The sequence below is a fragment of the Gobius niger genome (assembly GCF_951799975.1).
Source record: "Gobius niger genome assembly, chromosome: 21".
Taxonomy (NCBI): domain Eukaryota; kingdom Metazoa; phylum Chordata; class Actinopteri; order Gobiiformes; family Gobiidae; genus Gobius; species Gobius niger.
In genome coordinates this window covers 8,641,000-8,655,165 of record NC_136872.1, presented here as the reverse complement: position 1 = coordinate 8,655,165, position 14,166 = coordinate 8,641,000, and the positions used below count along the sequence as shown (strand labels likewise).

Genomic DNA, 14,166 nt, shown 5'->3' with positions numbered 1-14,166 from the left:
CAGGGGTGTCCAGACCTTTGGCCACAAACCGGTGGCCTTCAAACATTAAACTGGATGCATTTAACTGTGTCTCACACCTTTATTTAGGATTATAAGCTTAATGCAGCTCTGTCGCTCTCATGTTGGGCACCACTGGTTTATGGTTAATATCTCTGTAATTCCAGGGCCTATCCACATCAAACAAAAACTGGCACAAGTTTCAACGTCCTCTCTGTCTTCACAAATGACGAAGGTTAAACTGCTTTTCCATAAAGATCCAAAAGTGTTATCAAAACGTTGGCGTGATATTCATCACTTGAAAGGAATTTCAGCCAAAGGATGAATATAGCAGGATTGGAGATCTAATCCCACACAAATAATGATCAATCTGACCATTTGTCAATTTTCGGTTTGGAGATTTCTCTTAAAACCTATTTTCCTCCCATAGACTTGTTTGGCACCAGCCCTGCACATCACGACAGCAGAACATTCTAGAACATGAACACAGTCTGTGGACTATGTAAAAAACAAGACCCGCGCTCTAAACTTTCATATGGGCATCACAAGAGCATCAGCAGCAATTGTACTTTTTCTACAAATTTCATCACATGCAATTCTTACTTAAAGGACGTATACCTGATTTTTTGATTCCAAGCAATGAAATCGGAAGCCACAAAATTAAAATGTTAATTGTTGACCAAACTCATTCGTAACTTCCCTAATATATTTGTAGCATCCAAATTCTTTACAGGGACAAGTTTAATGGCACATTTCACAACTGTGAAACTGTGAAAATTACACTTTTCAGGGTCACTTTCACAAAAATGCAAGAAAAATAGCCTGAAAGTTCATAAAATTGACACACATGTTTTATAATTTGATGCAGTGTTTTCCCCACAAATGCATGAGTTTACTATATACTAAGAGAGGGGAAAATAAATGTCATTCCATTTCTAGAAGTAAAATCAGGTATAGCTCCTTTAAAGGGGCTGGATGCAAGTTGGCCATTTTATACTCACTACTGCCACCTCAGGTCATACGTGTGACTGCACCTTCTATATTAAGCTCATGCATACGAGCGATCGCGATGTCATCACACACGTTGGCCGGGTTAGGCATTTTACATTTTCATATTTGATAAAAATGTTTTGAAATTCCTATGATCGGCAAAAACAATGTCCATAAACACGGCATTGCTTCTCTTGCGCTGTAACAGATCGATTATTTTATAAAACCGAGATAGAGACCTGGATGCATCAGCTGTTACCGACCATTCACCAAAACATCCGGCAAAAATTGCGGAAGTAATCAATAACAGCAATCGCTCGTATGACGGCACTTCGGACCGAAGTAACAACTTTTCAGTGACAGTGCAGGATTTTAGAGGCAGTTGTGGTGAACAGGTCTGGGCACATTCTACACCTTAGGACATTGTTGGAACATGTAAGGGGAGGAAAATACTTCATTTTAACATTTTTAAACTCCGTATAGTCCCTTTAAGTAATATTTTAAATAAAAATACTCGAAATTCAGGAAAAACAATATCTCCATATTCAGCAAATAACAAATAACTTTCATGTGACATATAAAATTATTTAAACTTTACCTTTAAATCATGTCTTAGAAATTATTCCTGTCATTTTTATAGAACTGTTTTGTTTTGTTGTTTTTTTATTATTATTATAATGTAATTTTTACCATGAGAAAAGAATCAGAATCTTTGGCTTCATTTAGACTGTGATCATATTCATATTGTTGGACTGTTTTTAGGATTTGATATTCCAGAAGAACGAAATCGTCAACATGGGTAAGTTTTATACATTACATTATAACATTTGAGTTTTGCAAACAGCGATTTCTTTTACGATAGATTAGAAATGGTTGGTTTTGCCCTATGTTTCCTTTACAGTTTAGATCTGCTGTCATAACGTCAGCTTTTTCCACACTTTTTAAACTAATATAGCTACATTAGCTTATTTGTCACGCTCTCCTTTTCTGCGACTCTGGAGTCTAACAATAGTGCTGACAATAGCGTGATCCAATCCATGTGGTGCATAAGTGATAATACACAGTGCTGGTTCAGAAGCGGGACACGTAGCGGGACACGTAGCGGGACACTCTGAAGTGAGTGTGGAACAGCTGAGAGGGCGTACGGAGCAGATGCAGAAATGTTCTATGCAAGTACTGTCTATGCCAGAAAGTTCTCACTAGTCCTGTCACAAACAAGCTAAGAATAGACACACTACACACGATAATTTAACACTTTACTGGTTCCCACAATCTGTTTTGCATGCATGCTTGTATTGTTTACTTGAAGTACCCCTGACCTCCAGTGTACAACCTTTTATTTAAAGGGATATTTCAGGATTTTTGACATAGGGCCTCATTTCCTAGTTATCCAGAGTGTTGCTGGTACCTGGAGATATTTATTTTGTAATTCATGCAGTTCTTATGTTTGAAGAGTTTCGTGGCGCTAGGCTAGTGCAAGGCTAGTGCATTTCTATGGTATCAGCTAGCCTGCATTAAAAACAGTCTGACCCACCCCACAGAGCACCTGAGGCAAATCACTTATAACACCAGACTAACCATATAAATGTCTGTGCTGATAGAGTAATTTTTAGAATATAACTGACCTGCATCACATGAATGATCGCATTTTGAGGGACTATTTTCAAGCAGATCACTCCGCCGCTGCTTGTACAAACACGCAAGCACGCAAGTACACACAAGCAGATGCTGCTCAAATATAAGGTATTTGAAATGCAAAATGGTTAAAATTACTCTATCGACACAGACATTTATATGGTTAGTCTGGTGTTATAAGTGATTTGCCTCAGGTGCCCTGTGGAGCGGGTCTGTTTTTAATGCAGGCTAGCCGACATCTTAGAAATGCACTAGCCTAGCGCCACGAAACTCTTCAAACATAAGAACTGCATGAATTACAAAAAAAATATCTCCAGGCACCAGCAACACACTGAAAAACTAGGAAATGAAGCCCTATGCCAAAAATCCTGAAATATCCCTTTAAGGATTAAAGTAGTTCTCAAAAAGATTCATGAGCAAAAATGCAATTGACCCATACAGTAAATGCCTATTACCTACTCACTATATTGTTACACTTAGATACAAGTGTTTGGTTCAAAATGTAAACTTTTACTGCAAAAAATAAATAGACAACTTTACTAACAGAAATAAGTATCATCCACTTAAAAAATACTCAAATAGGGAGTTCACTTGTTACTGCCAGGGGTTCACAATAAGTGTTTTTGTTTTTACTTAGAATTTGCATTAATTAGCATTAGCAACACGATACTTACTTGTGGATCTTTGGTGAATCCATAGTCCAACGTCACCAATCCATTCAACCAAGAAGAGACCAGGCCTGAAACATGACAACACTGCAAAATGAAAAGTACTGTTTATCTGTGATGATGGTGTCCACATAATGATAATCAAACAGCATGGCTTTCTTGTGCTCAATGCTAATGCTAAACCTGAGCCGAAATACCCCACAATTACTGCATGAGCTGAAAATAAATATATATAAATCCTTTCAATGCTAGAATTTCCACAGGCACAAGGCATGTCTTACTAGCAACACTACGCTTTATCCTTGACTCCAGTCGATGTGCACTCAGCTACTTTGTATGATTGGAAGTAAGAACTGAATTATCAATACACTTTATTTTTTCTGGTGCAAAATGTCTTTCAAACACTTTTTTACTCAATCTACCCTCCTCTGTCGGCTTCCATCATGGACTATAGGTGTTCCATTTATTTTACTGTTTCCACTCCTCTCTGTCGCAATCACTCAACTTCACAAGGAACAATCACAGGTAAATGTAAAATGGCCTCCACAGTTTGAGCAGCTTTAAGAGTAGCCCGAGATGTGGCCACTTTTATCTTATTACAGCTTTAAAGGCCATCAGTTTTTAGAAGGACGAGCGCTCCATTTAAAGGGAACTGAATTGGAGAGAACTTTTTACACTTCTGCTAATGTTTAATACTTTTGTGTTCGTTATTGGGATTAAGATTAGAGCAGATTGTAATTTATAATTTGCTTTATTTTTAACCATGTTCTGTTTTGTAGGTTGCACTCTGTACATCTGGCAAAGGACTACAGATGAACACTGGCCTCCTGCTTAAGTCTGGCATATTGCACAGTTGCACTGTTGGTTAATATGCACTGTCCATCCATCCATCCATCCATCCATCCATCCATTTTCTTCCACTTGTCCGTTGCCGGATCGTGGGGGCAGCTGTAAGAGCTCCCCTAATCACATTGCACCAGCCCCTTAAGGCTCCCCCTGCAGGTGGTGGGTCCACAGAAGAAGGACCTCACGGTTCTTACCGGGCCTGTTGGTCTCTCATAAGGGGCTTCTGAACCGCTCTTTGTCTGACCCTTCACCTGTTTGCCCTGGGAGACCCTACCAGGGGCACGAAGCCCCCGACAACAGAGCTTCAGGATCATTCGGGTGCTCAAACCCCTCCACCACGTTAAGGGGGCGGTTCCGGGAGGGGTAATATGCACTGTGCTATAAGGAATAAATAAATAAAAAATTACAGCTGAACATGCATAATGAAGTGCACTAATTGTCGAATTTCAAGCAGTAAAAAGAACTTTTCTTCACTTAAATAAAGTTGAGGATAATAAGCAACTGGCCGTAAAGCGTTTTTGAGTTCACTTAACTTTAGTGAACGAAATCCTTCAATCCTGTTGCTTTAGTGTTTTAAATTATTTGTACTTTTACACAGTGAACGAACAAATGGTGTCACAATTTGAAGTTAGGTAAGTATTACTTTGGTTCAGAATTTGTCCTTGACCCCCCATTCAATGGCGTGGAGAAACCAGCAGTGGGCACTCACGTGGCAGCTCCCATCAATAATCTGGAGGAGCATCTTTTATGTTTGGGGCTAAATTAACTGTAATGTTTTGTATTTGATTTTAACTCCTTGACCAACAAGGAATTCATTCTTGATGCAAACTGATGTTGACCGTGCTACTGTGGTCACATGCAACTCCAATCTCCCTTGAGGGAAAAATAAAACCTTGTTTGTTGTGTATTGTTTATTTGGTAGGAACAGTAAATGTTGCTGGACACACATTGTAGCCATGGGTTCATGTCCATCTGTTGCACCCCACTTGTGCTCTCAATCACCCTGTCATTCACCCTGAGCTATTGTGCATGTTTTTAATGGCAGGGGAAGTCAAAGTTCCCAAGGAGAACGTGCAAACTCCACACAGAAAGGCCCTGTATGTAACTTAATTGTACTCACTATTCAAAATAATTCTTCATTATTTGGTAAACAAAAGTCAAAAACTCATTCACTTTCTTATAAAACATTTATTTACAAATCAAGTGTTTTTCAGTGATTTCAAAGTCTGTGTAAAAGATTGTCATACTAAAAACACATTAGACTGGTGCCATTGTGCAGTGTGACATTAACAATAAAATACATGCACATGTGTCTACTGTCCCCATCTCCAAAATAGATCTGATTGCTTATAAAATACAGTGCTCAGTAGAAGCCTCTGGAGTATTGTCTAAGCAGCTGGTGTTCATATGAAAATACAAGCACAGAACGCCTAGCAAAAATAGATTATGCTAATTTTTCACATTTTCCACCACACTGTCGGGTAAAAATACAATGTGTAACTTTGGCTCGTGTTTTAGCACGAGCACTTGAAACCTTTTAGTTACTTTACCAGCACCGTGACTTTGAGCGGATGACCCAGTGTGAACCAAGCGCACAGGAGCCAAATACATTCAACTATTCAATATTTACTGTACACGCACGTCTAGACAGCAATCTCAAGTTTCAGTCCAAAACTCAAAGCTTGTATATACACTGTCGAAACATCAGAATCTTAAATCCTTGTTGTACTGTCGCTTTTACATGGAAACAGACAGAAGAGGAGATGCTGCTCTATGTGAGCACACGTTTGTCCGCTCGGCAACTCTCTTTTATTTTTTACAATTCAGTGCCTGAACTTGAACAAATTTGACAAACTGTATTCCTTGAGCAAACAACCTGCAACAATAAGGCTCCCTGATTAACAAATATAACTCCTAAAGCCACCCCATTTCACCCAATAAATATTTTTATAATGCATTTATTTCATTACAGTTGTTTTATAGTAAAAAAAATAATAATACAAAATAAACAAATTGGTCCTTATCCAAATCCTGAACTCTTACTCACTGAAAAAAATCACATTTCCGCAGTCTAGCTGGTCATTAGGAGCATGTTTTGTTTTGCTGGCAACAACATAATCCAGAATATTACGCAGAGCATTAAATATGACCGGATTGAATTAAGACAATTAAGGTTTGGACTGTTTTAAAAAGAAGTTTGCTAACGGAACAAGCGCAGTTAGAGACATTAACTTGAAACTGAAATGAGACAAAGAGGTAAGAAAAATCATGCTTGTTCCAATGGCAACAAGAGAGTCCAAATCTGCTCCAAATCCCAATATTTCAAGCATTTTTATCAAAGGCAAGTGGGCACTTTTTTGCATTTTGAATCATCACACGCACTTCAGTACTTCTGCAATACTGCTGAAGTAAAATGCTGCTGTAAAAGTTAAAGTTCCTCCAAAGTATTAACACTTCAGGAAAGACACTAAAAGAATCACATGCATTTCAGAACATGTCTGTTGAGGGCTAAACTGGAGGACTGGTTTGATACATGATCAATCAAAATGGAGACAGGAGGAGCATATTGCTTCACCTAAACATAAACTTACAGCCATTAAAACAGTGATTGGACTAAAATGACTCGCGCAGCCCTTGACATAAGTGTATTAAGATGCTCAGAGGTTACAGCCCACAGGAGTCTCACTGGAACTCTTCAAACTCAGGGTAAACTTTCTATGCAACGGGTTTTGCAGACTTTGTCCCTTGTCGACATCCTTACCCAGGTCTTATCCCGCTTTAATCTCCTAAAGCAACATCCGCCTCCCTCTGGCCTGACTCCACGTGAAAGCGACAGCACCTTTCCGCGTTTAGCCGAAGCTGAGCCGCACTAAATTGGACTGAGATCAGGTAATTGCCCCGGCCATTAGGGTTCAATGTGGTGCAGAGTGAGTGGAGCAATTAAACCGGTTCAGGGGAGAAAGGAGCAGAGGAGGGAAGAGAGGGACGAGCGGGACGAGCAGGACGTGGATTCAGAATCTCCATATGCACACGGGCACTTCAAATCCATCTCCGTCACACAAATTGCTTTCTGCGGTAATGACTTGTGTCAGAGGCACAGATAAACAGATGGGTTTCTCTGAGGGAACAGCAGAGGACACGAGCAAAACACTGGCGCCCCCTGCTGGCCATTAAAGGTACATATGCCATCATGAGAATCGAGACTCTTCGAACATTGACCACATTGTTCCTTTTTATCATTTACTTGAAGAGGGAATTCCTTGATAAGTTGACCTCTTCTGCATAACTTTGGATCGTGGAAACAAATTAAAAGTGATGTGAAATCATGTGTTGGAACTCATTATCTTTAAAACGGCCTTTGTGGTGGAAAACACGGTTTCACGCGCTGGTTTGCTTATCGAATGACTCCGGACCAAATGGATTTACCCACAAATCTCATTGTCGCACTTTACTTCACAGCGCAGCGATACAACGGAAAGAGGACGGAAAACCAAAAGGTTAATAATGTTGGTCATCATTTAGAAACAGAGCACGCACTTAAGTTCATGGTACAACAACAAGACATGACAAAGATAATAATCACCAGGAAACGATACTATTCCGATCTTATAACCATGTTTTTTTTTACTGTGCTGCAGAGTAAAAGTGCAAGCAGGATCTGTTGACTGAGCGAGCGCACATTCTATCAGCTCCCCACACCATACTGTACAAGAATCACATCTCTAAACTGTCTCGCCAGATTGTAAACAATACAGCAAAGCGTTTCTCGTTTTAAAATATCAAAAGTTAGAAGTTCGATGTGTATAAACCCTACATTCAGTCCCGTGGTTGATTTATTGCTCAGGAGCCCCAGCAGCCCACACGTTCACAGTATGTGTATGTGGGCGTATGTGTGTATAGCTTATCGAGAATACCCGCTAGTCTCACTATTCAGCCTCATACCACCATCCTACACCGCAAAACATGGGAGTGGAATGAATTAACAAACGACGGGCAGCCGTTTCGAAGCGAAATAACCCAGATAACAGGGTTTTAAAACACGCTCCGAGCCCAACGTAGAAGCGGGAACGGACCCCGACCGCTCTGTGACGAGAGAATGATTTCAGATTGTTTCCATGTAAAGAGAAGAGCCTTGTTCCGCTAGCGTTGGCCTTCACACGCAGCAAGCATTTCAGCCACATTCAGGGAAAAGAGAGGGAGCTAGAAGCCACGAGATTATGAACCGACGGACATCATTCAACATTTGTGATTTAAATATGAGCACGAGACAAAACCGGAGACCCCAGTGAGGTAATGACTGAAACAGCTCCAAACAGGGAATCCACTAGGAGAGAGGTAGGTATGAAGGCCAAAGCTACGGAAGAGGAGAAATGACCGACTGCCAGTGTAACGCGAGGACCTGTTCTTCAGTGTCGAGTCTAAAAAAAAGCAACATCCAAAAACGACTTGATAATCGCGACGACGACAATAGCAAAAGCGACCTCCTGCACGCGCGACCAAACATACCATAAACCACCCACGCACACACCCAGACACCCAGACACACACCCCCAGACACACACACCCACACACACACACACACACAGCTAATGGCTCTGTCCGTGACTGTGCCGCTTCCCGTCGGCGCGCAATCTGCTCCCGCGTTTCCCATGGCAACGGGCCTCGTGGCTGGACATGGCCTGAACCGGGAGTGGTGCCGAGCGTAACTCCGCCGCGTACCGGGCATTGGGACGTTAGGAACGTAGGATCAGGACAGGCACAGGGCGCTGGGGTAGGGGGCGAGCGTGCACACCGGCGTGGGGAGGCCGTAGTGGGACGGGTCTGTGAAGGGGAACAGGAGGAGGATGAAGAGGACCACGCCCAGGAGGTAAGAGGCGAGGACGGTGAGGCGCTGCGGGTGCTCCAAGGCGGCGCTGATGGCAGGGAAGCCCATGTAGTTGCAGAAGGAGTGGCACAGCACCGGGCCCATCAGGTGACCTGCACAGGAGCACAGCGGTTAGGACGTCCCGACAGCAGAATGACAGGCTGACATTTAGGTGTATCTGGATATGACCCTTCCCACTGTAGCCTTTTGTGTTACCTTTTTCTACTGGCCATTTGGGACAGGTCAACAGCTATTATATGGACTTGACCCTCCTATTGTTGTTTTAATGCTCCTGAATATTTTAAACCTTAACCGAGTGCATTTTTTCCAGTTCAGCTTTACACAAATTTAGAAGGTCACAGCCTAAAGGACAGTGCAGTGCTTGGTCAAAGAGAACCTCACTGGAGGATTTGGCCTGTTGACCCAGTTATGGATTCATGGGCAAACTGAAGCACCCAGAGGAAAGCCATCCAGACATGACAAGCTGAACATGAAAACTCTACACAGATAAGGCCCACACGGTCCAGGGTCAAACCTGTGGGGTTTTTGCAATGAAGCAAGAGTGCCAACCACTCAGTCACTGCCCGACAGGTTCGGGAGGGAAGTGACTGAGGATTGCTTATAAATCGATTCCTTGTTTACACTTTGAGCTACTTTAGATATGGTTTAGTAATTATCTTTAAGGTTACCGCTCCAACAGATTGCAAAACACAAAATAAATTAAAATGTGTCCGTCTGGAATATAACAAGATGAAATGCCGACTGCCAATTAGGTACGAAAAACTCTCGACAGTATTGAGCTCCGTCACAAAACTAATGAGCTGTTTACATCATCCATCATTATTGAGTCGTCTTACATAACGAGGCAAATAACTGAATCCCCCTGAAACTATGGCAATGGCTTATTTATTTTTCTTATACACTGCCCAGGAATATTAATGCCCAGTTTCAAAGTCTTTCCTATCTATCTGTTCATGGGCGCTTAACTCAGTAAACGGTTGATGTGGAGATAAACCCACCTGTTCTGAGAAAGATAAACGCTGTGTACGCCCCGAACACGGCTGTGTACGAGAACTGGAACACTGCAAAGGAGAAGCAGCAATGAAAATCATGACCGTGCAGCAGAGAGGAGGCGGACACCAATGAGTCCATGATTGAGATTTCCGACCTGCAGATAAGAAGATGCCCGACAGAGTTCCCTGTCTGAACCGCAGCAGCTCGATCACGTGGTGAAAATGAGCTGCAATGAGATCGGCATTACCAAAAAAATGAAGCAAAACTGACACCAAAACTTATCTCTAAAGCAAAGCAAACCCACCGACTCCAAAGAAGAGCGGGCAGGTGAAGATGGCTGTGAAGGGTCCGGCGCAGGGCACGAGCATGGGCAGCATGCAGGCTCTGTACACCAGCTCCTCGGTCAACGGCGCCACCACCTGGTTCCTCAGCCAGCGCATGTCACTGAAGCACAGCGACCAGAACCACGGGTCTATAATGATGAGAGATGAGAGATTTAGTGGCATATTGTACCAGATTTATCTTGTATAAAACAATGCTGTAACTAAAAATATTGTTATGTTGAAATCCCAGGTGTCTCTCCATAAGCTCAAGCCTTATTGTTAATGCAGTGTCGACAGGTCTCACCACAGGCCACTCTGACCCCATCCATGAAGCTCCAGGGACAGTCCATGGCCAACTGCATCAAGGGCCCCAGAAACAAGACCTACAAAAGGGAGACATTTCAATTAAAAACAAAAATAGTACAAATGCAATAATAGGTTATGTTGAGGTGGAGGATTCGATGGTTGTATTTGTCATGTCAAAAATGCAGATGTTTGGACCAAATTTACGGTTAATATCTATGTAAATGCTGGGCCAAACCACAAGCTGACACAAAGCTGAATGTCTTGATGCCGAGTCCTTGGATAAAAATACAGTCCAATATTTGTGGATTTGTCTGTTTGGATATTTCTTTCAAAAAACGGTGAATCACTGAGAGTCATAATATGATTACACTGTAAAATGAAAAAGAAAAGCACTTGGTGGTTACCATGGTGAGCAGCAGTGGAAAGATGATTGCGGGAATGAGACCCTCAAACCGGATCCCCATGAGAGCCAGCAGTGACGGGACAGCCTGACACAAAACATCAAAACATCTGATTAAGCAGAACGATTCTCCGCTGAAGTCCGACTCATGTATGTAAATAACACGTCACCTGCCATTTGTACATTTGTAAACTCACCAATCACGCCACACTTTGTTGGGACACATATTTTTTCTCAGTTTGAACTATTCTACTATATCTTCGTTATTCTTTATCCTTGTGTTTGTCTTTTGCATGCCCTTACAGACATAATATTCATTCTTCTACTAGTTTATGTTTCTTTCACAATTGCACCAACAAAAGCAAATCCTAGTTTGTGAATATACCTACACTGACAATGGCAATTCTGATTCTGAATACAAAGTGTAGCTTCAGTCAGCAGCATCAGTTCTTACTCTGACTCCTGTGAACTCCCTCCAGGCCCACACAAACAGAGGAGACAGGCCGGACACCACCAGCACACTTGTGAAGCGCCGCTTTATCACCGTGGGGTGGTCCCTGTGGGGTGAGGAGGAATAACTTCAGTACTTACAATAGAAAATATCATGTAATAGTGCATTAGAAGTATCGTATCTAAAATCAGGAGCACATATTATTCCCACAGCCGTACATTAAAGTGTTATAAGAGCATAGAAGTAAATGCAGTCAGACTGGTTTTTCCCCCTCATCATTTGGAAAGGTTTAACCCTTCCCAAATTAAAGTCCTGCATCACACCCAGCTTTTAAAGAGGATTATCAAAACAAACAGTCACGTGTGTGGGCACGTTATTGGCCACCAAGAGGCGCTATTGGCAAGTCCAGAAATAGCTGCAGCAGATTTAACAGCTGTCAACTAAACATGTCATATTTTATAATTATCCATAAGGTAAATCCACTCGCTAAATGCGTTCAGAGTTCACCAGGCGTACGTATTACAAACGTATTACAAAGCAGCATGACACATTTCTTCAGATTTGTATATAGCCTGGATGCTCCATTGTTTCCACAGATTATGTTGGTTTACCTGGGCAGATCACTCCTCCAGATGTACAAGCTCCCGACGTAGGCGCAGGCCAGCAGCAGGCAGAACAGCACGGACAGCCAGCACAAGCCTTCTGGCGGTATGAAGTCGCCATAGCCGTATAGCTGCTCCTCCTGGGAAAGTTTGGGGGATAAATCCTCGCCCTCGGCCATGGCGGCTCACTGCTGGGGTTCGAAACGTCGTAACTCCGGCTGCTGGACCAGCTAACACGGCAATCCAGCGGCGGACATGAGCGGGGAAGCTGTCAGTTCAGGCTTCAGTGAAACGAAAGCTAACGCGGCTAGCCGATTAGCCGAGCCCAGCGGCGCGCCTTGTTGACGTCATCAAATGTTTGTAGTTTTTTCCCCTCAAGCATGGTAAGCGGAAGAGTGCCGCCTTGTGGACATAATGAGCCACGACCTTTTAAACAAATCATAGTTAAAACGAAAAAGGCCTCATGGGAATGTAACATGATATTCGTGGGTGTTACATTCATTATTATTAGAGGTTGGGGAACTGTTAAATATCTCCTGAGGAAGAAACTTGACTTGGAGGAGTCCGTTGCAAAAAATAAACAAACACAGTCCCAAAAAAGGAAATAACAAATGACACATGGCTCACAATCTGCACATTCAGTTGTTATTCATTAGTCTGATGGTGCTAAGTTTTGATTGTGGTTATTTTTAAAGAGGGGAATCCTAAACCACCTGGAGAACGGAGCAGCTTGAGCAGAGAGTTGAGCACATGAGAATATTCGGCCAAAGTTTTTCCGAGCACGGAGGTTGACGGAGTAGATCCCCATGATAATAACCACCAATTTGACCGATCTGAGTCAGTTTGCTAAACCAGTCTACAATTCCACACCCGAGCACAGATTCTATACTTGCTTTGTAAAGAGTCAATGTTACTCATAGTCATTTGACTCACCCCCTCTCTGTCTGTTCCTTGGAGTCAATAGTGCCCTTTATCCCTCTTAGTTCAATGGCCTTTATGCCTATTATTATTATTATTATTATTATTATTATTATTATTATTAATTATTATTATTATTATTATTATTATTATTATAGGAACAAAAAATATAACTGTAAAATTTCCAACTGATATTCCTAAAATCTTGCTTGATCTATTTCAACATATGCGACTGAGCAAATCATGTGTTCACTGTCATGGGAAGAGGCAACATTCAGGCCATAATTAACCCACCAAGGGCGAATTAGAGTTTGAAAAGATTTTTAATAACAGGGGTCAACTTTATACATAAACTTTATAAATAAACTTTATAAAATAAAGTAATTCCTAATGAATAAGGACATTGAAGAGTCAATATACAAGAGTCAGTTTATTTGCCATTTGCAGTAGGCTATAAAACCACATTGGACATGCAAGTGGCTCAAAGTGCACTGTCCAACATTCATAAAACATAAAAGACCGCAAAACAAAGCCACGTACTTAGAAAGTAAAAATAACTGTATTTTAGATAATTTAGTTTGTGTGAAAAGTTGGATTATGAGTTATGGGAGGTGACACTTTAGTTACCTGAACATGATTGGAAAAATATATGTATATAATTTATGTGTACCGTTTTTTCTTAAGAGACCGTCCATTTTATTTTATCGAAACTTTACTTGATGCAAATATGTCTCCAAAAGTTCAAAAGAAAGACTTTAATTAATCACATGGTGGCGCAGTGGTTAGCCCGGGTTCAATTCCCACCTGGACGGGGCCTTGCTGTGGAGTTTGCATGTTCTCCCCGTGTCTAGGTTTCCTCCAGGTACTCCAGTTTTTCTCTACCACTAAAACATGTACAATAGGTTAATCCTCCAGCCAGGTGTTTCTGACCATCAGCCTGGCCCCACATCTGGAGATGGGTCACCGGGTGCGGTTGTATAGTTGTTATAATGAGAAACAAAGCTCCTCATCCTAATGGGCAGGAATTTGGATCCATTATAAATAAATCTATGGAGGCCATGAAACCCTACGTTTGTCTGAAAGCAAACAAATGTTCTGAGTGTGCTCCATTTTTGTAGGTTTTCAAGGTTACGGTGCTTTATTTGTCATTAT

The 14,166-nt window shown here is 41.7% G+C and overlaps 1 protein-coding gene across 1 annotated transcript; it reads right to left on the bottom strand.

The window, feature by feature from the left end:
• Positions 1–8,682: 8,682 nt before the first annotated feature.
• rce1a (Ras converting CAAX endopeptidase 1a) lies at positions 8,683–12,572 on the bottom strand. Its single transcript, XM_079579752.1, has 8 exons — positions 12,106–12,572; positions 11,498–11,600; positions 11,048–11,131; positions 10,642–10,720; positions 10,319–10,486; positions 10,169–10,240; positions 10,020–10,082; positions 8,683–9,113 (listed from the first exon to the last, which is right to left on the bottom strand). The coding sequence occupies exons 1-8, from the start codon at positions 12,273–12,275 to the stop codon at positions 8,884–8,886; spliced, it is 969 nt and encodes a 322-aa protein (XP_079435878.1). The 5' UTR covers positions 12,276–12,572; the 3' UTR covers positions 8,683–8,883.
• Between the last annotated feature and the right edge of the window lie 1,594 nt (positions 12,573–14,166).

Coding starts and splice junctions, on each gene's coding strand:
- rce1a (XM_079579752.1), bottom strand. CDS start 12,275: ATGGCCGAGGGCGAGGATTTATCCCCCAAACTTTCCCAGGAGGAGCAG. Junction 11,132..11,497: donor GGGAGTTCACAGGAGTCAGA/GTAAGAACTGAT, acceptor GTTTTGTGTCAG/GCTGTCCCGTCACTGCTGGC. Junction 10,721..11,047: donor TTCCACTGCTGCTCACCATG/GTAACCACCAAG, acceptor TCCCTTTTGTAG/GTCTTGTTTCTGGGGCCCTT.